Here is a 23,955-nt window from a genome sequence, read left to right on the forward strand (position 1 = left end):
CCGACCAGGGTTCGGAGTCTGTTTAATAAAATGTGATGGTCTACTGTATCAAAGTTGGCGCTGAGATCCAGTAGAACCAAGACTGTTAATTTTTGTGAGTCTAAATTACACCTGAAGTCATTTAAAATAGAGCTGTCTCAGTACTGTGGTTCATTCTAAAACCAGATTGATATTTCATTAAAATTTCTATTTAAAAAATAATTTAACTGGTTAAAAACCATTTTTTCTAAAATTGTACTTAAAAATGGTAAGTTGGATACAGGCCGCTAGTTATTTAAAATGTTGGGGTCTAAATTACTCTTCTTTAGAAGGGGCTTCACCACTGCTGTTTTGTAAGCAGTGGGGAAGACACCCGTCTGACGAGAGCAATTCACAACATTTAAAATCTGTTCCTCAAAGAAAGCATAAAATGATTTTAGGAGCAATGTGGGAATAAGATCTAAAAGGCAGGTTGTTGGATTTACTTGGCAGAAAACTGGACTAAGTGTCCTTGCATCAACCAGGGCAAAACTCTCCAGTGTTTCCTCAGATAAGAGCAATGGTTCAGGTGTGTAAAAAAACGTACTTCTGAAGTGGTCTGCAAAGTCCTTGCAGAGGGCCTCTGATGGTGTCATGCAAGCTTGATTAAAACTGGTGTTTGTTAAAAAATCGAAGGTGGAGCAAAGAAACCTGGGGTTGTTTTTATTGCCTGTGATGAGTTTTGAGAAATGGGAAATTCTTGCCTGTTTGACTGCGTTATTGTAAGTTTTGAGTTGTTCACATAATATTTCATGGTGAACTGTCACTTTAGTATTCTCCACCTTCTCTCTGCACTCCTGCAATTTCTTTTTAGTTTTTTGATGTTGGCTGTTCTCCACGGTGGTACGGGTTTTGTTTTTACCGTTTTAGTTAAAAGTGGAGCCACTGAGTCCAGTGTTGACTTCAGTCTGGAGCTAAAATTGTCAACAATAAAATCACAGGGTGCAGGTAAAACCTCAGCAGGGGTGCTCTGTAAAATCTCGATAAAATTTGCAACCACTTCAGAAGTCAGGTAACGTTTCCTCACTGTTCTCACCGGGGCCTCCTGAGGGTTAAAACTGACAATGTTAAAATACCCACAGTAGTGGTCAGACACAGCCAGGTCCACAACAGAGGACACACCAGCGGATAGGCCGTAGGTTATGTCCTCTGTTGTAAGATGGCTGCGCAACGTGCTGTTTAAAATCTAGGCAGCATAAAAGGTTTAAAAATTTTCAGGACATTGTGTCTGAGATGTTATCAACATGTAGATTAAAATCACCAGCTATTAAAACCCTATTGTAAGTGGTGTGTATGACTGATAAAAATTCTGATAATTCACTGATGAAAGAGGAAGTATATTAGTGGTCTGTAAACTGTGATGCCGATAATTGGAGGGCTGCTAAAAACAAAGCTGTGATATTCAAATGATGTGTAACTGTTAAAAGAAACCTCTTTTGAGTTTCAGTGTTTCTTTTAAAAGTGACGCAGTACCGCCTCCCCTCCTAACCCCCCTTGTGGAAAATAAAAAATTAAAATTAGGTGGGCAGGCCTCAGTGAGAATAGCTGGTGCATCGGTGCCAAGCCATGTCTCTGTCAGTAGAAAGATGTCCAGGTTGTGATCTGTAATTAAGTCATTTATGATGAAGGTTTTGTTAGAGGGAGAGCGCACGTTCAGCACGGCCAGATTAATGTTCGCGCTGAACATGCGCTCGCCAGGTGTGGTGATGGGGACCTGCAGGAGGCAGGTCAACCTCTCACTGGGACTGGGAATGGTGTTATGTCTATTAGAGGTTATGACTGGGATGGATGAAGGTGGACAGCAGTGGTGGGGGTGATGACCTGTGGTGGAAGAGGGGGGAGCAGTCATGCAGGTGGAGGTTTTGTGGTCTGGCCAGCAGCGATGTCCGCCTCCAGAGGTGAGGACGATTCCGAGGCCAGTTTGGCGGGGCCGTTGCGGCCTGCAGCGGGGACTAGATCGCTGGTGGAGCAGGTCAGCACCGCCGGGAGAGTGACTGTGTCCATCAGCTCCTCTGTTTCCCGGATTTTATATAGCGTAGCGTACCTTCCAGCTCGGCGATCTTGTCAGCCAGACAGGCACAGCTGCCACAGCCGGGTGACGCGGTGAGTGGACCCATGAAGCCACTTGTGTTGCATCGCTACTTGGCTGATTAAAATCCTTTTCCAGTCAGAGTTAAATGTTAAAACGATCTTTGCATTGAAGCATTAAAACATCAGAATCAAATGTTAAAACGAATCCTGCATCAAAACATTAAAAACAAATGTTAAAACAATCTTTGCAATAAAACGTTAAAACATTAAAACCAGGTTCTGGAAAGACTGTAATGATGTACTGACAGTCCGATGTCTAAAAACCTTTAATGCACCTGTCATCTCATCTCACTGATAGCAGGACCCGGTGCATAAGGCAAATAAAATCGAATATGGCTCATACACTCACTTTATGTTGTATGCTCGTTTGTTAAATGAGGCCCAATGTGTTTTTAACTTGTTTATTGTACTTCCATTAAGTTTTCATATGTCCCATGGTCTCGACACACCACATGACATTGTTCCTACGCCATTGAATGCACCATACCTGTTGTGTCAATTGCCGTGCTGTGACATGTTAGTTAGATGCAGCGACGGACAGATAGATGTAATTTAATTTGCTAATTTCCAAATGTTTACCTGTACCTCCCTGGTTTATTGCTGTGTGTAAAGGCCAGAAGGTGAGTCTAATGACATTACACTGTCTAAGTTGGATGTTATTATTGTGTTAATGTGGATTGTTTAGCTCTACATAAGTTATCTTATGCTAGTGTGTTGCTAAAGCTAATAAGCTAAGTCATACTGTCGGTGTGCCTCGTGTAAGGTGATTGGTTATATGATCCATATGATACTTGGTACTACTATGGTACTGACTGAATACAGTCCTTTGTGACCTTACATATCTTATAATGTTTGTGTATCATGTATGGTGTAATGAATGTTACTTTGTATTGTTATTACAGACCACAGCCAAATAAATCAACCTTAATCAGGACATCTGTATCCATGGTCTTTAACGGGAACACCAACCCTACACCTTGCCGCTCTAAACCAGTTAAATTCCTGGAGACAACACCCTCTCACCTTTTTATTTTTAGAATTTTAAAATTGGCCACATTTCTTCTGTCATGTCAGCTTTCATTAGTTCCTGGAACTACATTTTACCTGGCCGACAATCTTCCAGGTGAAGCCTGAGCACCCCCTGACTGTGCAGCTGCAGCAAGAGGTCAAACTCAGCCGACATGACATGGACTCCTGCCTTAGCTTGTACATCATCGTAGTAGTGGTTAGTCAGGGCATAAAGTCCTTGTGGGTGATTACTGAAGGGCCAGAAACCGTACAGATGCACGTTAGCACAGAGTTCCAGTGCCAGGCTAGTTATCATTATGCCCGTGCTGAGCCGCAATGCTTTTACACCTTGGGAGCGCCAGAAGATTGCCAGTTTATGGAGGTAGTCAGGGTTTAAGAAAACAGGTCGGATGGGGCTTTTCAAGTCCTCTATACTGTAGAGGACCGGCTGGCACACAGAAGTGACATGGCCATATGAGAAGGCGGGAAGGAGAAGCAGGGAGTCGCCATAGATTCTCAGGCTCTCCACAAACAGGCGGCGACGCCCTGTTAGAGCCCCGTACCTGAAAATAAACTGCAGATGTGAAGCAACAAAACTTAAAGATAATTTTAAGGTGCAGTGAGATTCGTGTTCTCACTCACTTCTGTGTCAGGATGCTTGGGTTTGCTGTCACAAGGTCAGTCTTGGTGCCCACATCTTTCTCATAGTCTTCTTCCAAAGGAGGAAGGTTGCACCTGAACAAGAAGAAAAGAAGATAAAGAGAATGTTATATTAGTGGGGCGGATTAGCTGAACAATCGTTCACTTTGTGATAAAAGCATGAAATTTGGTAGATGTGTTGGTGAATATGTTTCAAACAAATCTGGATATTGGGCCACCTCAAAAGCGCCCCCTAGTGGCCGTGGCAGGCATTTGTTATACGAATAAATCAATTATGAATAAAAACTGCCCTTTTAATAATACCAACTGGTGATGAATTGTATATTGTTGGAAAGCCTGTTTAGTCACCTTTACAACGAGGTACAGCTTGTAAGGATCGTGCATTCATGGAATGAGCAACGGGGCTAAACGTGTGGGTAGCACCCCCCAAAAATGTGCATCCCCTGTGGGGCGGATTAGCTCAATAAATCACAAGAATTGTTTATTTTGTGATAGAAGCACACAATTTGGTGGATGTGTTGGTGGATATGTTTCAAACAAATCTGTATATTAGGCCATCGCAAATTCGCCCCCAAGTGGCCATAGCAGTCATTTTCTTCGTTAAAATTACTAAAAATATTTAAATTATTTCTTAAAATATTTAAAAAATGTAAACTAAATATACAAACGTAAATAAAAAAATGTAAATACACATATTAAATTAACAAAAATCCAGTTAGACACTCTTTCAGTTATTTTTCCTGCCCCACCACAATCGGGCTAGCCATCGAGCTAGCTAGCAAATGAGCTAGCTAGCATTTGCTTCCTGGGACAATCAGTGCAATGGACTGTCCATCAAGGTATGTCTAAATATTTTATTTCACCTGTTATAATCATGAATAAAATATGCTATGAACATCATAAAGGCTAATAGTGGGGCGGATTAGCTGAACAATAGTTCATTTTGTGATAAAAGCATCAAATTTGGTACACTCATTGCTGAATACATGTTTAATGAATCTGGATATTGGGCCATCGCAAAAAAAAAGTCTGATGGCTGTGGCGGCCATTTGTAAAATTGGCCGCCGGTGGTTACTGGCGTGGAATGCTTTGCCTACCCTACAGCTGCTGTTTCATGTTTTCAGCACCACAAATATAATTTAGAGACATGTTAAAGTGACAAAAGCTTTATTACAGTCTAATAGAAAAGAACATTAACTGTGTATAACATTTTATTAGGTCTTGATATTCCCATTCACAGGCTACGGCCTCCTCTTTGGCTTGTATTCTTCTGTTGCTCCTTAAAAAGAAAAAAAAAATTCAATATTGTATGACCTGCAACAATAAAAATAAAACACATTTAGACAGAGAAAAAAATCATACATTTTAAAAATTCTACTAGGGTTACTTGTAGCAGTTTACTCTTTCTGGCAAAATCCTTGTACTGAGGTGTGTGACTTAGTCAGGCGGCTTAGCCAAATAAAGGGGACACGCCGGACAAAAGCACCACATTTTTTCCACATACTCTCTATCATTATGGGTTTCAATTTTTAGTAGGAGCCACTTCATCAAGATTGCGGTGATGGCAGCCATATAAAGTCTATGAGAAATGCTATATCTTCCAAGGCACTTAGAAGGTTAATCTTGGTGTCAAAATATACATTTTCTGGGTCCAGGAATCATTTAAAGCTATTGAGAATATCACTAGATGATTATTTGATCAAATAGATATGTTCTTTTTCACTCAGACTGGGCAACTCGCTTCAAGTGCTGCAGCAGGGAATCCTGAGTTGAAAATGTTTGGAATCAATGCTCACGGGAGAGTGTGGATTAGCTGCCATGTACACTGCTCAAAAAAATCAAGGGTACACTTTCATCTCATGTCAGATCTTGATCAACAAATTATTTACAGTGACTCATCTAGTGATATTCACAATAGCTTTAAATGATTCTTTGACCCAGAAAATGTATATTTTGACACCAAGATTGACCTTCTAAGTGGCTTGAAAGATATATTGGTTCTCATAGACTTATGGCTTATGGCTTATATGGCTGCCATCTCCGATCCGCAATCTTGATGAAGTGACTCCTACCAAAAGTTGGTCCTAAACCGCCTAACTGTGATGGAGTTATAAAATACATTTTTTTTAAAAAGAACCACATGGGCAAAGGAGACATATGACATATAGTGTATGTGTTCGTGTGTGTGTGTGTGCAGAGAGAGATGTCCACATTCCACAGGACATAATTTAACAGTGTCTTATTAAGCTTTCACACCCAACAGCCACTGATACATGTTCCAAGCTAACTAGCTAGCTTAAGTACCTATTTTTGCTATCTTGCTAATTTACTTTTCCGCCAAGGCCCATGATGATTATTTTTCTCTTTAGCCTTTATGATGTTCATAGCATATTTTATTCATAATTATAACAGGTGAAATAAAATATTTAGACATACCTTGATGGACAGTCCACTGCACTGCTTGTCCCAGGAAGCAAATGATAGCTAGCTCATTTGCTAGAGAAAATGACTGCTATGGCCACTAGGGGGCGAATTTGCGTTGGCCTAATATACAGATTTGTTTGAAACATATCCACCAACACATCCACCAAATTGTGTGCTTCTATCACAAAATAAACAATTCTTGTGATTTATTGAGCTAATCCGCCCCACAGGGGATGCACATTTTTGGGGGGTGCTACCCTCACGTCTAGCCCCGTTGCTCATTCCATGAATGCACGATCCTTACAAGCTGTACCTCGTTGTAAAGGTGACTAATCAGGCTTTCCAACAATATACAATTCATGACCAGTTGGTATTATTAAAAGGGCAGTTTTTATTCATAATTGATTTATTCGTATAACAAATGCCTGCCACGGCCACTAGGGGGCGCTTTTGAGGTGGCCCAATATCCAGATTTGTTTGAAACATATTCACCAACACATCTACCAAATTTCATGCTTTTATCACAAAGTGAACGATTGTTGTAAAATATTGAGCTAATCCGCCCCACTATATTGTCACAAATCAGGAAGACCCAAACGCAGTACAGTCCTACTGTGATTTTTATGTTCTTCATTTTACTGCAACAGTGAACAACAGATGACTGCACTAGGCAGCAGGCAGGAACACAGTATTTCTTGACAAGTCTATAGACAGAGCTGCAGTCCAGAAGTCCAAAGCAAAAGCTGGCCGAAGAGTAATCCTCCACGGAGAAGCCGGAGTGGCAACAGAAGCAGACAAAATAACACCAGGAACTCACAGGCAGGGTTCGGAGTCGGGGACGGAAGGCAGTTAGATATCCAGGGCAGAGACGAAGATTCTGGGTCAGGAACAAGCAGGGTCGGAACCGGGAAATCAAGCCGAGGAAAAGCGCTGGAAAGTTCTGCATACTACAAAGACAATCTGGCGCTGTAGTGCTGGGCTGGTGTAGCTTAAATAGTGGCTGCATGCTGATGAGGAGCCCCTGAGTGCACAGGTGAACAGAGTTGGCTGATGAGAAGGGCGTGGCCAGCAGGGAGAGTGAGCAGAGGGGAGGAGAGTGGAAAATTACTGGCAGAGCAGCAGAGGAATGGATGGTGACAGAACCCCCCCCTTAAGGGACGGCTCCTGACGTCCCAAAAAAAAAATCCAAACAGAGTTGGGTGGGTGGAGGGGGTCTGGAGGAGGGTAAAACCCCTCAGAGAGTTACATGTCCTCCTCAGCTAGGTGGGTGGAGGGAGTCTGACGAGTGTCACCAGGAGGTAGTCTGGTCCTGGACGGTTGATCAGGATGTTGTTGGTGGAAGTCAGTGATGAGGTCTGGGTCAAGAATGTGCCGCGCCGGAACCCACGACCTCTCCTCCGGACCATAGCCCTCCCAGTCCACCAGGTACTGGAGACCTCTCCCACGGCGCCGGGACCGAACCAGGCGTCGGACTGTAAACGCTGGATCTCCATCAATGAGACGGGGAGGGGGAGGACGAGGCACTGCCGGAGCCAACGGACTCTCATGGACTGGCTTGATCCTTGAGACGTGGAAGGTCGGGTGGATCCGCATGGAGCGTGGGAGTTGGAGTCTCACTGCAGCTGGATTAATTATTTGCTGGATCGGGAACGGTCCAACAAATCGGGGAGCCAGCTTCTTTGACTCCACCCGCAGAGGCAGGTCCCGGGTGGAGAGCCAAACCCTTTGACCAACCTTGTAGTCCGGGGCCGTGGACCGCCGTCTGTTGGCTGCCGCAGCGTGACGCCTCCCCGAACGCAGAAGGGAGGACCGTGCCTGGACCCAGGTCCTGCGACAGCGACGGATGAAGGCTTGAACCGAGGGGCAGGAAACCTCCCTTTCCAGGGCCGGAAAGAGAGGGGGCTGGTACCCATACGCACACTGGAATGGGGAAAGGCCGGTAGCAGAGCTGGTTAGTGAATTGTGGGCGTACTCCACCCACAGAAGTTGCTGGGACCAGGAAGATGGATTCCGTGAAACCAGGCAGCGCAGCGCCGTTTCCATCTCCTGGTTCATCCGTTCACTCTGTCCATTGGTCTGTGGGTGGAACCCAGAGGAGAGACTGGCTGTGGCCCCCACCAGGCTGCAGAACTCCCTCCAGAAGACCGAGGTAAACTGGGGACCCCGGTCGGACACCACGTCAGCTGGGAGGCCATGCAGGCGGAAAACCTGTAGCAGCACCAACTGGGCAGTCTCTTTGGCCGACGGTAACTTAGGCAGGGGTACGAAATGTGCCATCTTACTGAAACGGTCCACTACAGTTAGGATGACTGTGTGGCCCTGGGAAGGAGGAAGACCGGTGACAAAGTCCAATGAGATGTGGGACCAGGGACGATGTGGAACCGGGAGGGGCCGAAGGAGCCCTGCAGGTGCCTGATGTGAGGCCTTGTGCTGATTGCAGGTGAGACAGGCCTTAATAAAGTCACTAGTATCTCTAGCCAGCGTGGGCCACCAGAACCGCTGGGAGAGGAAGTCTCGAGTGCGCTGGGATCCGGGATGGCAGGTGAGCTTGCTGGAGTGGGCCCACTGCAGGACCTCCGACCTCAGGGCCTCAGGAACGAAGAGGCGGTTGGGAGGGCAGGCACTAGGACCAGCCTGCCCCCCTGTAGCTGCTCTTACCCTCTCTTCCATGTCCCAGGTAAGAGTAGCCACCACACAGGGGGGTGGAAGAATGTTGGCTGGCTCCTTCCCCAAATCCCCTTCCTTCAGGAACAGGCGAGACAGGGCGTCCGGCTTAGTGTTGCGGGACCCCGGTCGATAGGAAAGGGTGAAGCAGAACCGGGTGAAAAACAGGGACCAGCGGGCTTGGCGAGAGTTCAGTCTTTTGGCTGTGCGTATATATTCCAAATTCTTGTGATCAGTCCAGACTATAAACGGTACCTTCGCGCCCTCCAACCAATGTCTCCATTCTTCCAAAGCCAACTTTACCGCCAGCAATTCTCTGTTGCCAATGTCATAGTTTATTTCGGCTGTGGACAGACGCCGAGAGAAGAAGGCACACGGATGTACCTTCTGGTCGGAGGCAGACCGTTGTGAGAGCACCGCCCCCACCCCCACGTCGGAAGCGTCCACCTCCACCACGAACTGGCGGTCGGAATCCGGCAGCTGGAGAATGGGCGCTGTGGTGAACCTGAGTTTGAGGGTCCTGAAGGCGGCCTCGGCCGCTGGGTTCCAGCAGAACGGCACCTTGGAGCTGGTGAGAGCCGTGAGGGGAGCGGCCACAGAGCTGTAGTTTCGGATGAAGCGGCGGTAGAAGTTGGCAAAACCCAGGAAGCGTTGGAGCTGTTTACGGGAGTCAGGAACGGGCCAGGAGGTGACTGCCGAGACCTTCGCCGGGTCCATCTGGAGACTGCCCTTGGCCACAATGTACCCCAGGAACGAGACTGTGGATGCGTGAAACTCACACTTCTCCGCCTTGACAAACAGGGAGTTCTCGAGGAGACGTTGGAGCACAGACTGAACGTGGTTGATGTGCTCTTCTTGAGACTTGGAAAAAATCAAGATGTCGTCTAGGTAGACGAACACAAACTGGTTGAGCATATCCCGAAGGACATCATTGACCAGAGCTTGGAAGATGGCAGGGGCGTTGGTGAGGCCGAAGGGCATTACGAGGTATTCGTAATGCCCCGAAGGGGTGTTGAACGCAGTCTTCCATTCGTCTCCCTCCCTGACGCGGACCAGGTGATAGGCGTTGCGAAGGTCGAGTTTGGTGAAGATGGTGGCCCCCTGGAGCAACTCGAAGGCAGATGAGATGAGTGGCAGCGGGTAGAGGTTCTTGATGGTGATATCATTAAGACCATGGTAATCAATGCAGGGCCTTAAAGTCTTATCCTTCTTCTCCACAAAGAAGAAACCAGCTCCCGCGGGAGAGGAAGATGGACGGATGATGCCTGCTGCCAGGGAGTCGTTGATGTAGACCTCCATCGCTTTCCTCTCGGGAGCAGACAGTGAGTACAGGCGACCCTTGGGTGGAGATGTGCCAGGCTGGAGGTCGATGGAGCAGTCGTAGGGCCGATGAGGAGGTAGAGACAAAGCTTTAGATTTGCTGAACACCAGGCGGAGGCTGTGGTACTCTGGAGGCACCCTGGAGATGTCAGGTGGTGGACTGGAAGGGGATGACTGGGGTGGAGACGAGGCTTGTTTCAGGCAGGTGCGGTGACAAGTGGTTCCCCACTCACGGATGACCCCCTGTTCCCAGTCAATGTTGGGGTTGTGCTGACGTAGCCAGGGATATCCCAGAATGAGAGGCTGACCGGGGGAATTCAGGATGTGAAACTGGGCCAACTCATAATGGTTCCCTGACAGCAGCATGGGTACCTGGGTGGTCTGGTGTGTGACAGTTCCCAGGACGTGTCCATCGAGAGCTTGCGCCGAAACTGGGTCACACAATGGAACCCACTCGAGCCCCAACTGCTGTACCAGCCCCTCGTCCATGATGCAGGCGTCTGCCCCAGAGTCTATTAAAATGGCCAGGGTGCGAGGACCATCGGAAAGGAGCAGGCGGGCCTGAAGTCGTGGCCTTAGAGGAGACTGCGTTGTCATAGGGCTCACCCGTACCTCCTCGTTTACGGGCGAGCCTGGTCTTTTGCTGGGCAGGTCAGTCTGTAATGTCCAGCCTTGCCACAGTACATACAGAGGTTTCTCTGCCTGCGTCGTTCGCGTTCCTCTGGCGTGAGGGAAGCACGGCCCAGCTGCATTGGCTCAGACTCCACTGGTGGCCCCTCAGTGGAGTGACTGACCCCCCCTGTGGTCTGGAAAATCGACTGGCGTGGAGGGGGCCCCTGGCGTCTCTCCCGACGACGTGCCTGGAAACGCAGATCAATCTGGAGAGCCAACTCGATGACCCCGTCCAACGACAGCGGAACTGTGTGGGAGACCAGTCCATCCTTAACATAGTCCGCCAGTCCATGGAGAAAAGCATCTACCAGAGCCTCGGTGTTCCACCTGCTTTGGCGGGCCTTGGTGCGGAAATCAATGGAATAATCCGCCACCGTGCGATCTCCCTGCCGCATGCCCATGAGTCCCTGTGCAGATTCAGACCTGGCGGCCGCCAGGCCGAAAACCTTGCGCAGCTCCTCAGCAAACAACTGAAAAGAGGAGCAGGCTGGAGACTGACTCTCCCACTCCGCGGTTCCCCACAGGCGAGCTCTACCGGTGAGGTGGTTGATGGTGAATGCAACTTTTGCCTGTTCAGAGGCAAAAGTGCGAGGCTGGAGGGAGAACAGCAAGGAACAGTTTGTCAGGAAGGGGCTGCAGGTTTCAGGGTCGCCGTCGTAGCGCTCAGGGGTCCCCACCCGGGGCTCAGGAGAAACATCAGGGAGTGGTAGAGTAGACCGTGCTGGTGGTGGAGCTGCTGCTGGTGCCTGAGCAGGAGGATTTGTAAGCAGCGCAGTTAGCTGCTGCATCTGTGCGGTTAATGCCGTTAGCGCCTGTGCATTAACCTCTGCAGCCTGCCTGGCTTCCATTGTGGCAGCAGCCATCATGGCCTCGTGCTGCTGGAGGACGCCCTCAATCCTCTCGAGACGGCTCAAAGGGGTAGGATTGTGTGCTGGGTCCATTCTTGGCCAGATTGTACTGTCACAAATCAGGAAGACCCAAACGCAGTACAGTCCTACTGTGATTTTTATGTTCTTTATTTTACTGCAACAGTGAACAACAGATGACTGCACTAGGCAGCAGGCAGGAACACAGTATTTCTTGACAAGTCTATAGACAGAGCTGCAGTCCAGAAGTCCAAAGCAAAAGCTGGCCGAAGATTAATCCTCCACGGAGAAGCCGGAGTGGCAACAGAAGCAGACAAAATAACACCAGGAACTCACAGGCAGGGTTCGGAGTCGGGGACGGAAGGCAGTTAGATATCCAGGGCAGAGACGAAGATTCTGGGTCAGGAACAAGCAGGGTCGGAACCGGGAAATCAAGCCGAGGAAAAGCGCTGGAAAGTTCTGCATACTACAAAGACAATCTGGCGCTGTAGTGCTGGGCTGGTGTAGCTTAAATAGTGGCTGCATGCTGATGAGGAGCCCCTGAGTGCGCAGGTGAACAGAGTTGGCTGATGAGAAGGGCGTGGCCAGCAGGGAGAGTGAGCAGAGGGGAGGAGAGTGGAAAATTACTGGCAGAGCAGCAGAGGAATGGATGGTGACATATATGGAATTTCAGCAGACATTAATTTAATTATATTTATTACGATTGTTGTCAGCCTTTCAAGCCACTACATTGGACAACTTTCTCACCTGATAACAAACTGAGCTGAATCGATCATCTTTCCACAGTCGCTGTCGGTCAGGATCCCTCCGTTCCCAACAACAGCACATGTGTCCCATGTTCTATATTGAAACGGATGCCTCTTGAATCAAAGCCAGACAAAATGAAAATGATTCAATAGTATTTGTGCATCGGCATCCTGTATCCTGAATAGGGATGGGCATTTGGAAGACACCTGCCAACTCGAGCATCTATAACGATTAATCGCTGTTTTTATACATACTTCAGTATGTATAAAAACATACTTACATGGGCAAAATAAAAACATATATATACATATAACATATTTAAATGTGTTTTGTGTTTAAGTAAGTTTTGGATTAAATTAAACTCACTACTTCATGCTAGCAAGGTTTGCTCTAATGAATACTCTTGTATTTCTGTGTGTTTCATAATTGACCTTGCAAAAGCCTTTAGTCACTGTTGCTATGCCCATCAAGCTTCCAGGACCGTTAGCAGCCGGCGCTGTTTTAGCGAGTGTTTTTGGAGTAATACATTCAAGAAGTAGGCTGCCCATTCACAAAATGCTACAAAAATTGAAATAAAATAGGTTCATAATGGCCCCTTTGGGATGTTATGTTCAACATTGATATATGCTATATATTACAGGGCTGTACATTAACTTATTTTGCTCATAGCACTGGTGCTACAGAGGTTGATAGTTTTGCAGCACAATTAGGGATGGGTACCTTTCACATTTGAACCGATACGGTACCGATACCCGGTACCTGGGAATCGGTACCGGTACTCAACGGTACCAATTTTCGGTACTTTTGCGTTTGTTTATGTGGTAATAAATGTTAATTTGTTTAATAATAAAATCTAATTTTTTCAATTCAACATATTTATTTCTCAAAATATAAACTTTAAAAAATATATCAAAACAATATAAAATCCAGGATGAGCAGTGCTTTATTGTTGAGCGAACGTGCATTTTGTAACATGAAGGTTGCAGTGTTATCAAAGAATGCAGAGGAGCGCTCTCAGGTTGCAAGTGCACGGAGGAGGAAAAAAAAAAAAGTTGCAAGTGCACGTGTGATTTGTTGTGATGACGTCTTAGCTGTGCGGCGCAGCACCGGTCAGACAGTATTGTGGGCATAGCATGGTTGGAGTAAACAAAATTGAGTCGGGCTGCTCTGTGCACATATCGAGGATGACGCAGGAGTCTGAGGGATTTAATTTCAGCGAGGCAGTTTGGAGCAAATTGGCAGGTAATATTCCTGAGTTGAAGAGCGGAGTATTAGCAGAGGACCAGAGATGCAGCAGCTAGCTGCTAGCTGTTAATGACTGGTCTACAGAAGAATGGAGAGAGCAAACGGAGTAAGGAAGGTCCAATCTGGAGGCAGACGAAGGCCAAGCCCGGGTAGAGACATTGGAGAGATAGCAGCTGGCGGCTAGCAGGCCTAGAGCCGGCTGTTCGTCTCTGCGCCGGGTTGGAAGAGGGCAGCAGCTAGTGGCTAGTGGCCGCGGTGAGCAGACAGGACCAGACGAGGAGGTAAATTAAAAAAAAAAAAAAATAGTGCGATCGTCAGCACGCTTGTTAATCAAAGACGTTAAATGAAAACAGGTTGAAATCAATGATCAGTTTAAAGTTAACGCCGTTAAGGTACCGAAACATGGTACCGTTTGATTTTACATGAATCGGTACTCGGTAGTACCGACGGAATTCGGTCGGTACCTGTAAAAGTACCGAATTCGGTACCCAGCCCTAAGCACAATTCACAAATACTCTATCATTGTTATTCAACAATAGTTACAAACACGTCATCTGGAGGCTACACTCTAGAAAACATGGAAATTAAGATATCACTGGTGCCAAGATGGTAAATCATTCATAGCACAGACTGATGTAGCATGTGCTATAGGCTACATCTGTGTTTTTACTGTGCTGTGACTTATTGTGAAGGACTGAATAAATAGGCTACGGAACCAGACTTTCTGTGTCCAATTTCCCCCGAAAAAATCAACAGCCCCCATTGTTTTACAGCGAGGAGATGGAAGTGACCGATCCATGAAAACGATATCACTAGGCTAATTCACTGGCGTTAGCGTCCTTTTGCCGACTCGGGAAAACCCGAGGCTAACGTACATGGTCAAAAGGCTTTACGGTTTGAGTTATCTCATTTAACAGCTAAACAATCATTAGTTAGCTCATCTTTGTTAGCTAGCAGCTTAACTTGGAGCAGTGTTTGTGTCTTTTGATCTTGGAGATATTAAATTGGGAGAGGGGTCTCCCACACGGTTTAATCCACAGTCAGCAACACTCTTGTTTCTTAAATTTTGGAAAAGGGGAAGAAACGACTCCTTCTACCAAACTCTTAGGGTATCTGGTGTCAGATTTACAAATCCTGTATGCTCACTGTTTCACCTTGCTGCTCAGAGCTCAAAGCTTGACGGACCTTCTCTTAGTAACGGTTGCTTGGGTATGATTGGATGAGGAGCGTTCGGGGGAGGAGTTTTGCAAATGGTCAATTGTTATGCCAACTTTCAGTTTGCAAACTAGCTTTATCCAACTTAATTCTCTGCTCATTGGCTATTTCACATATGGCCGCAGAACTGAACGATTGGCCGTGTTTCAGCTCAGTGAGTACTGATACGCAGTCATAGATCAAATGAACAAATACACAAATCGATTAAAAATCCCACGTGATCAACCACATTCTTAACAACCATTAATCGATCATCGATTAATTTTTCCCATCCCTAATCCTGAATCTTCTTAGTTGACTTTCACTGACTGCATCCTTTCCCCTCCCTATTACTGTTAGTCATGACAGTCCTAGTTCCTGGTCATCTTCACTTCACTAACTGTTACTTCACAGGATAACCAGCATGGCTGTAAACTTATAACCATTTTATTAACACATAATTTCTATGCTGTACGTTCCATTATATGTATGTCTTTTATTGTTTTATAGAGTATGTATGTACATAGCTGAGGTCAAAGTCAAGTTAGGGAGTCTTTTCTGAAAGTTTTCGTCTACCAGTTCCACATAGGAGGAAGAAAGAAAATTACTCATTTTAATTATTAACTCCTTTTACTATAATTTTGTATTATTTATTGTTTTTTTATATAAAATTCCCCACATTTATTAATTTTATTACTTCACATATTGGGTTTTCATAATGTGCTTTTGTCATTGGTCAAAAAACAACAACAACTGGCTTTAAAAGAAAGCCTCCGCCTACTCTTCTTTTTTTTCATTACAAAGCTGTCTGAAGCTGTTTAAAAGTCCAAGTGTTCTATCAGAAGCTCAAAGGTTTCAACATCTTTTTGGGACTTATTTGCTATTTGCTCCACCTTAGTTGCCCTTTGTTCAGTGAGTTCGGGGTGCTACCATCTGGTTACAGATTAACATAAATCTGCCACCATTTCCTGACAAATAAATTTAAGAAGTCAATAGTTCCTGCTTCTTTTGGTCACACAGTAACTGTTGCGCTCTGCTTGTGTGCCAAATGGTGTGATGACTGTGATGCTCCTGGCGGTGCTAGCGTACGGCTCATTAAATTCATTAATATAAAACCTGCTTGACTTGTGGCAAAACAGTGGAAAAGCAAAGCAGTGAAATAATGTCTGTGTCAATCATGATACCAAACAAGGGCAGATGTTAATGATGGGAAAATCAATGAATGAGACACAACAGACCTTTGGAAAGGTGTTGAAAATCTCCGGGGTCACCTCAAGCATCCTCTTCCTTTCTCCGTCGTACACAATCCTGGATCCCACTGGAGTGTTGGCCTGGGTAACGATGGCCTTGTCAAAACCATTACACTTGCTGCTCAGCTCAGATCTGAGGAACCACAAGGACTTTGTTAAACAACATACAATCAGCTAAAAGTGTTTATGCTGACTTCACATAACCAGATACATTAAAAGTGAATTGAATTCACAGTTTGTTCAAGTAATAAAGAAATAAAAAGACAAGAAAAAAGTTTCGTTTTAATTAAGAATTTTAAATCCATAACTTGCCTCAGGTAAGTGAAGACAGACCCTCTGTTTTTCCATAACTAACATGACCTTTAAACGTGGTATATTTAGACCATGTGTTTCTGTCCCCTTTTTTATTATATCAGAAAGCAAACGGACCCTGCAAACGGATTTCCTTTTAAATCACAATGACAATACAAATTCCTGTCTGCATGGAGAGCCAACATCTCTGTGCATACTGGGACAATTATTTACCATTGTGACATTTTTTTTGTTTTGTTGTCTGTTCACAACATTCCAAATAAAATAATTACCTGAACTTTGTGTAACTGTCCTCCTGCTTCTTCCAGTTTTGAGAGTAACGCTCTTTTACTTTGTCGATGACCTCCCTGTGACACACACACATCCAAATACACAGTCAGGTGAATAATCTCTGTCATACTGCTTGACTTTATCTGATGAAGGAAAGAACAAGTTGAGGAAAAGCAGGGAGTGTTTGCTCTTACTTGCAGCCTTTACAGAGCTCAGAAGGGCTTTTCTTGTGACGAGGCAGTCTGTAAGGTTCGTCATCACTGTGGAGGGAGCCAGAGAGAAACAGGACAGGTGAGGAACTATCCGATAACAGATATACCAGATAATCTCATTGGCACTGAGAGGAAAAAAACAAGAAAATTAGCATAGTTCACAAACAGGTGTTTTTTCTTCTTCTTTTTTTTCCTAAACAATTTACTCCAATGGACCACAAGAGGGAGCATGTGTAACAATATTATTCTTCCTTTTATATGCCTCACATCTAGGCTGTCAGTCTGAAAAAGAAGCGGATGAGTCTATCAACTCCTCCCCCTCCTGTAACAAAACCACACCTGCACCTACATGACTTGCATCAAAGGACATGCTATATTTTGTATACATTCATTTAGAAGAAATTCATGTTCTTTGTGCTGTATTGTTTGTTTCCATGCACAATACTGACATAAAGCTATGTTAAATATATCAACATCTAACCAGTAACTCTTTTTATCTAATCAACTATGTGGTTCAAGAAGAACAAAATTTTAACAGATGCATGTTTGTTTCATATTGAAGTGATGTTTTTCAAATAAAAGTTTGGCTGCTAGTATCTTATTGTGAGACTTATCATGATACTGAAGCAAAGATAAACATGGTGGCTTATGAGATGTATTCACACACTCCTGGATAAAATATAAATAAAACAATTTGGCAAAGGAGATGACGAGCGGAAGTGAAGAAAGACTGTCAGCGGGCACAGAAAAAGGTAAAAAATAACTTTCTTAACATCACTCTCTCTTCATCTTTTGCCCCTACTAACACATTTCCAACACAAAAAAATACAAAAACCTTCCAGACTGCTCTATAGGTGGCTGGGAGTAATAGTCACACACTTACTTGTTGTCGAACATGTGCCAGGTGAGAGTGGTCAGCAGGCTCCCCAGACACAAGAAAGTGAAGACCAAAGAGTAGAGCGATCTCAAAAGCTGTCCCCTCATATCTCTCCCACCTGCTAATTTCACCTGCGAGCCTCTTTTACTTTATGTTCGAACACACTCTTGAAGTGCTTATCTTGTATCTAACAATATACAACCTTCCCTTTATCCTCTCCCTGTCTGTCTGACTGGTTTGACTCTGTGTTTCTCTCATTCCTGGGGTAGATATGGGCACTTCTCCTCTGTTGATAAGCTTTAGGGGAAACCTACTTTCCACCACTGTCCCAAAGCTAGAGCATCCATTGGATAAAAACATCCCAATGCACACCCACACATCGCAACAATAACAGGTGTGATATTACAGGTGTCACTTTTCAGGAAGCAAAATTCCCAAAATAATGCCCGTTATTTGGTTTTTGCAAATTCCTTTGGTCCGGTTGGTTTTGGTTTCACACTGCAAAAAGAAGAACGGACTTTACAAGACAATTCTACTGGACACGTCATCTCCCTGTGTACTTCCGCGGCTCATTTTGTTTTGGTTACGCTGCGTTGTTAGGCCGGCCGGCATCTGACGTCAGTGTTACTTCCTTAACTTGCTTACACAAAATTAATCCAGCGAGACTGGATTAATTAACAAACTGGAGCTGCTGCTGTCCTCAGCTCCGTTGTGCACACAATTAAATGTTTGTCCTTGGTCTTGTGTTACCTTGCCGCTGATTAGTGATTGTGCTCACCTGCTGAGGCGCGCCGCGGAGCAACGCGCATGCAGCAGCACGGCCGCTGTCACACACACGCAGCTGCACCTCCAGGCAGATAGCCGCAACAAATACATTTGCTGGTCTTTTGCTACCAGCAGCACCAGCTTAATGAGCAATACGTGAGAGTGCTTGGTATTCGCAAGTACCGTAATTCAAGAGCAGAAGAAGAAAATAACTTCCTGTCATTGATACGAAGGTCCGAACTATAAAAAAAGTTGTTTTCACACTGCAAAAGGTTCTCTTTTGGTCGGACCAAACTTTGGTCCTTTGGTCCGGACCGTGGTCCGCGGCACCTTTCACAACTGGAATTTAGGTTCGGATCAAACTGAAAAGTCCGAAAGTCCGGACCAAACGAGATAGGTGTGAAAGCGCCCTTAAAAGTCCCATCAAAATAAAAGTCCTGTATTAATAAATACTTATTATCAAGCATAAAAGAGAGGGAAAACGTATCATCATACACTCGTATAGGCTACTGTTCTCTCAACCATGCATAGTTCACATTTATTAACATAATTATTATTGATTATTAATTATAATCATAACTAATGCCGGCGGGTGAGCCTGACGTTTTGGGAAGCCTATCTGACCACATGTTATACACAGCGCCGGGTATCGCTGGTGCTGCTGATCGCTTCTGAAGTACTTTTATGTTGTTTATCTCATCACCATGGCAATGCAGCAGCTGCATCATAATAAACATATTCTTCATGTAATAACATGCGCCGGGTATTGCCGGTGCTGCTGCCCGCTTCTGAAGTACTTTTACGTTGTATATCTTATCACCATGGCAACGCGTTGTCACTGGCAACTTGTCAGCATAGTGACGAACGGGCAGCAGCTGCAGCGACAACCTCACACACATTATAAACATAACTGATAAAGATTCTATAAATCACAAAGAATGACATCCAGATATATTGATGCACAGTTTTTGCTGTGTGTGTATGTGCATTTGTGAGTGTGTGTGTGTGTGTGTGTGTGTGTGTGTGTGTGTGTGTGGGGGGGGGGGGGGGGGGGATGGTAACAGGTGGTGTAGGTTAATAATGGTGATAATAAGTTTAAATACTACATTACTATGTTTTATACATATAAAAATGTAGTTGGAAGTATCCACACACTGGTCAAGGCCAGTCACTACCCTGCTTGTACTCAAAATTTGGATATTTTTCTTTTAAAAGTCTTACTTTAAATTCCTTTTGCTGGAGATACATCTTAAATTTACTGTTAGTACAAATTTTAATGCAGTACTTGTACATTTTTTATTTTTGTTTGTTTGTTTGTTTGGTTTACCACTTAAATAAGGGTATGAATAATCCTTACGCCACTGCTAAGAGTTTAAGAGACTGTTTCTGTATTGACCCTTCCCCCAGAAGTTGTTTTGAGCATGTCTGTGTGAGTGATTTCTGTAAGAATGTTGAAACTCTGTTTCAGAAGTTTTTTCACTACATATTTAAAAAGTACTATTCCAGATCTGTAATAAGTACAAAATAATTGGGACACCCGCACAATCTAATGAAATATTCATGTCTAGTAAAACAGCTTTGCCAGTTTCTATTTTGGTTAAAATTTTACCTGCTCAGTTTTTATTGTATTTTATTTTTACAAAGTCAAAGGTGATTAATTGACTTGTTCTGTGGTCCCTTTGTTTTACTTAATATATTTGATAAAATGTATTCAATATAAATGTGTCCTTGATTTTGAGGCAGTTGTTTAAGTAACTTTAAATATAAAAATGTTTGAGAAGTATTCTACTTATTTTGATCATATTAAATATAATCTTTATGTGTATGTAATTCTAAATCAAGAGAATTTTGTCTGTTTCTAATTGACAGGCACTTCCTTTTAAGTTGTTATTAACTCAACTTGTAACATAGTTAGATTTAATTCATAATATTGCGTGCAATCTGTTGCCTCATTTTTATTGAGTAGCTATTGTTTTTTTTTTTTTTTACAGTGTACAGATATTTAAAGTGTTCTTAAATTTTTGAGTAAAATGATGTTCTTGTTTATGAAAAAACAAATAGACTTTACTTAATTTGGTTAAATAAATATAACTTAAAACTTGGATGGAATTAAGTAAATGTTGCTTAATATCTTCAGAACTGTTATGTTTTATGGAATGTAAAATTTACTTGATACTTGCAAGTGAGTGTTATTTGATATTGCAGCATTACATTTTACTTAAATCATTTGTGTGCAAATACTGACAATATATTTTTTAAGTAAATCTTTTGAGTTATTTTCAGCGTGGAAAGAAAAAGGGAAGCAGGCAGAGAGACAGAGGCTCCAAGGTTGCCTGGTGTTCTCTCCTTCAGGCCTGATTGTTTTGTTTATGGAGACATAACATTTTTCTTTTCAAATTAACAGTTACACTCACTTACCTATTCTGACTTTTATCTTTGGTTTATGTTTTTTTTTGTTTTCCTTTATGAGTTATGTTTTGGGTGGAGGAGTTTTTTTTTGTTTTTTTTCCTGCTCTGTGTGGAAGCGTAGTATAATTGTAATTTACTGGTGTGCAGAATGTTACTGTAATGTAAACAAATGTTCCCCTGTGAGGCCAAGTGGCGTTACCCCTTTGGGTTTCGTCTTATTTTTTGTTTTACTAGTGCTGTGGTGGCTCTGGTTAGAGCATTTGTCTCGGGGGCACATCATGGTCAAGGGGATGTTGACCAGTTCTGGTTGCTTCACCTCGCCATGAGTTTCAGTGTATAAATACCCACCGCTGGTCATCCACATGAAAACTAGGGTTGAGATTAGCTAGACAGTAATGGTCAGGTAGTCAGCTAGAGGGGAGCCTTGTTTACTGTCCAGGCCATAGTGTTTGGCTGGTTGTGTATTGATTTTTTGCACACACCCAAGTATGACAAGTGTTGATGAGTTATTTTTTATTTTTATTTTGTTCTTTATTTTTTATTTCTCCTTTCAGTGGAGCTTATTGGCTTTCTGCACAAAAGAGCAGCTGTTAAAAATAGCACAACATTTTGGCCTTGACGTTGGTGACAAAATTATAAAAGAACAGAGTGAAACTTGTCTTGAAGGCCAGTTAAAAAAATTAAAAATTAAAAAATAAAAGAGGGGGGATTTATCAGAAGTCCCGTCAGCATATTTAAATTTTGTCCATTCATTATATTGCAAATATATATTTATATAGCAAATTGCAGCCGTTTTAAATGCAGTCTGTTTTTACCCCATTGGTCAAAGTTATGTTTTGGAACTGAAATAGATTGTTAACGCAAGTTGCTCAACTTCCTGTGTAAGTTGATGTGATATCTTGCTAAAGGATAGAGGACAGGTGGTTGAAATCAAGTGAGTGTAATAGATAGAAAAGAGTACGTAGGGGAAGAGAGACAAAAAAGAAGGTATTAGTATGTGTTGACAAGAGAAGAAAAGAGAAGAAAAGAAAAGGGCAACTTGCTTGCTACGAACTGTATGTAATTAAAAAACTTTTTTTTTTTTTTTTGGATGTTTGAACTCACAATCTGCCTGAATTTATATTCTTGCCCCAACATTTCATGCAATTTATTCTCCGATACTGATTCAGTTATCAGTGTACTGAGATATTTTGTTACATTTTGGTTTCATTTCCACTGAGTGTGCGTCACTATTCTACAGTAAATGTTTTAAAGGACCAGCCACTGTGGGTGAAAGGGGGGTGCCCCTGGATTTACCACAGTTGGACCATGTGTCCTTTTGCTGTACATTAACTGCACTGGAAGCCTCGTGTCCACACAGGTCCAGGAGACATGACAGCTCCAGACAAAGAAAAACTCTGGCAGGGTGCAAGACCCTCCGAGAGTGTGTGTGTGGCTGAAGGTCATCAACAGAAAGTGGACAGAACCACGTTGGGCAAGTCCATATCAGGTTAAAAAAGAGCTGTGAGAATCATACATTCATGAAAAAATCATATTCATATAATCAATTGTTTTTGACATTATATACTGCAAAAATGTTTTGATAAATGGGTACAGAAAGATTGTTTTGGATATGGCTGTGTTGTTCTGTTGGCTCTGCTATCTGTTTATAGTGTTCTCTGTTCTGTGTCACCTGGAGCCGAGGGGGAGAGTGGACGGTGGTAATATTACTATATTATGTACAGAAATTGACATATTGATGACACAAGCATAGTGGTGTTGTGTGTTATGTGTATTTCTCATATCTGTTCTGTCTGTGTCTGCCTCATCTCCATGGTCATCGAAGGTAAAACCCTTTCCCCATATCAAATGACATTAATCCACTCTGAAATGCTTTGCTGCTCACTGATATTGCTACTATTCATAATTTTGTTTGAGTTGGCCTAATGAATGTTAGGCCAAAAGAGGGAATTGTTAAAATAATTGATTATTTTCTATATTGGTAAATTATTTTATGCTTTATTTCTGCTTCTCTGTCTCTGTTCTCTGTGAGTGACGCAGGTCACTATCAAAGGTCAAACCTTGACTGTAATAAATATCTCTATGCATTTATATTAAGTCAGACAATATGATTTGATACATTGATTGTGTTTGTGTGTTAATATTGATGTAGAAAACTATGATTACTTTAATTACATATATTCCATTTGCTTAAACTGATTAAGATTCTATAAATCACAAAGAATGACATCCAGATATATTGGTGCACAGTTTTTGCTGTGTGTGTATGTGCATTTGTGAGTGTGTGTGTGTGTGTGTGTGTGTGTGTGTGTCTGGAGAGGGGAGACCACAGAAGGCCGAATGAAAATCCCGTGTGAGAATCTCTGTAAGTCATAACAAGGAAAAATGTTTGTGCTAACAAGTTTGTTAGTAGGTCAGGGTAAGGCCTGGTTTCGGCAGCAAGCAACCAGGTGGCATGACGTGCCGTTGTATGCATTAAAACTGGCGAATGAGCGGATCAAGAAGGCCGAACTTCCTGGAAGAAATCGACCAACTGTTTTGTAAACAAATGTTAGTATTTTAATGGGTTCCAGGGAGGGAGTCGTGGTTCAGACTTCACAAACTGAAACACGTCTGTTTGTATTCAGGGACATGAGTTAATTTTGAACCCGGAGATCTCTGTAAAGTGCACATTTTTTGACGTATTGTAATAAAACTTTTGTTAAACTGAGAAACTTGAACGTCTCCAGCTCTTCATTTCCCCATCAATGAATGCGCAGAAAAATGGTGAGGTTTTTTCTGTTGGTGACAGATTTTTTCTGTCGGTGACAGATTATCAATTTTCAAGGTTTCCTCATGCAATTTTTCTAACAGCGTTCACATCAAAGGAGCTGCGATCGTGAGCAAGCTTCCCCCATATTTCAGGGATTTATTATGATGCAGCTGCTGCGTTGCCATGGTGATGAGATAAA

The 23,955-nt window shown here is 43.5% G+C and overlaps 1 protein-coding gene across 1 annotated transcript; it reads right to left on the minus strand.

The window, feature by feature from the left end:
• Window positions 1-1,863: 1,863 nt before the first annotated feature.
• On the minus strand, window positions 1,864-17,937 carry LOC131983368 (alpha-2,8-sialyltransferase 8F-like). Its single transcript, XM_059348090.1, has 8 exons — window positions 17,837-17,937; window positions 16,936-17,001; window positions 16,744-16,818; window positions 16,148-16,292; window positions 12,471-12,583; window positions 3,760-3,852; window positions 3,214-3,680; window positions 1,864-2,078 (listed from the first exon to the last, which is right to left on the minus strand). The coding sequence occupies exons 1-8, from the start codon at window positions 17,935-17,937 to the stop codon at window positions 1,864-1,866; spliced, it is 1,275 nt and encodes a 424-aa protein (XP_059204073.1).
• Window positions 17,938-23,955: the final 6,018 nt, after the last annotated feature.

This window comes from Centropristis striata, chromosome 13 (genome assembly GCF_030273125.1).
Source record: "Centropristis striata isolate RG_2023a ecotype Rhode Island chromosome 13, C.striata_1.0, whole genome shotgun sequence".
In the NCBI taxonomy this organism is placed as follows: domain Eukaryota; kingdom Metazoa; phylum Chordata; class Actinopteri; order Perciformes; family Serranidae; genus Centropristis; species Centropristis striata.

Coding starts and splice junctions, on each gene's coding strand:
- LOC131983368 (XM_059348090.1), bottom strand. CDS start 17,937: ATGAGGGGACAGCTTTTGAGATCGCTCTACTCTTTGGTCTTCACTTTC. Junction 3,853..12,470: donor TCAGCTCAGTTTGTTATCAG/GTGAGAAAGTTG, acceptor CTTCTTGTTCAG/GTGCAACCTTCCTCCTTTGG. Junction 3,681..3,759: donor CCAAGCATCCTGACACAGAA/GTGAGTGAGAAC, acceptor GTTTATTTTCAG/GTACGGGGCTCTAACAGGGC.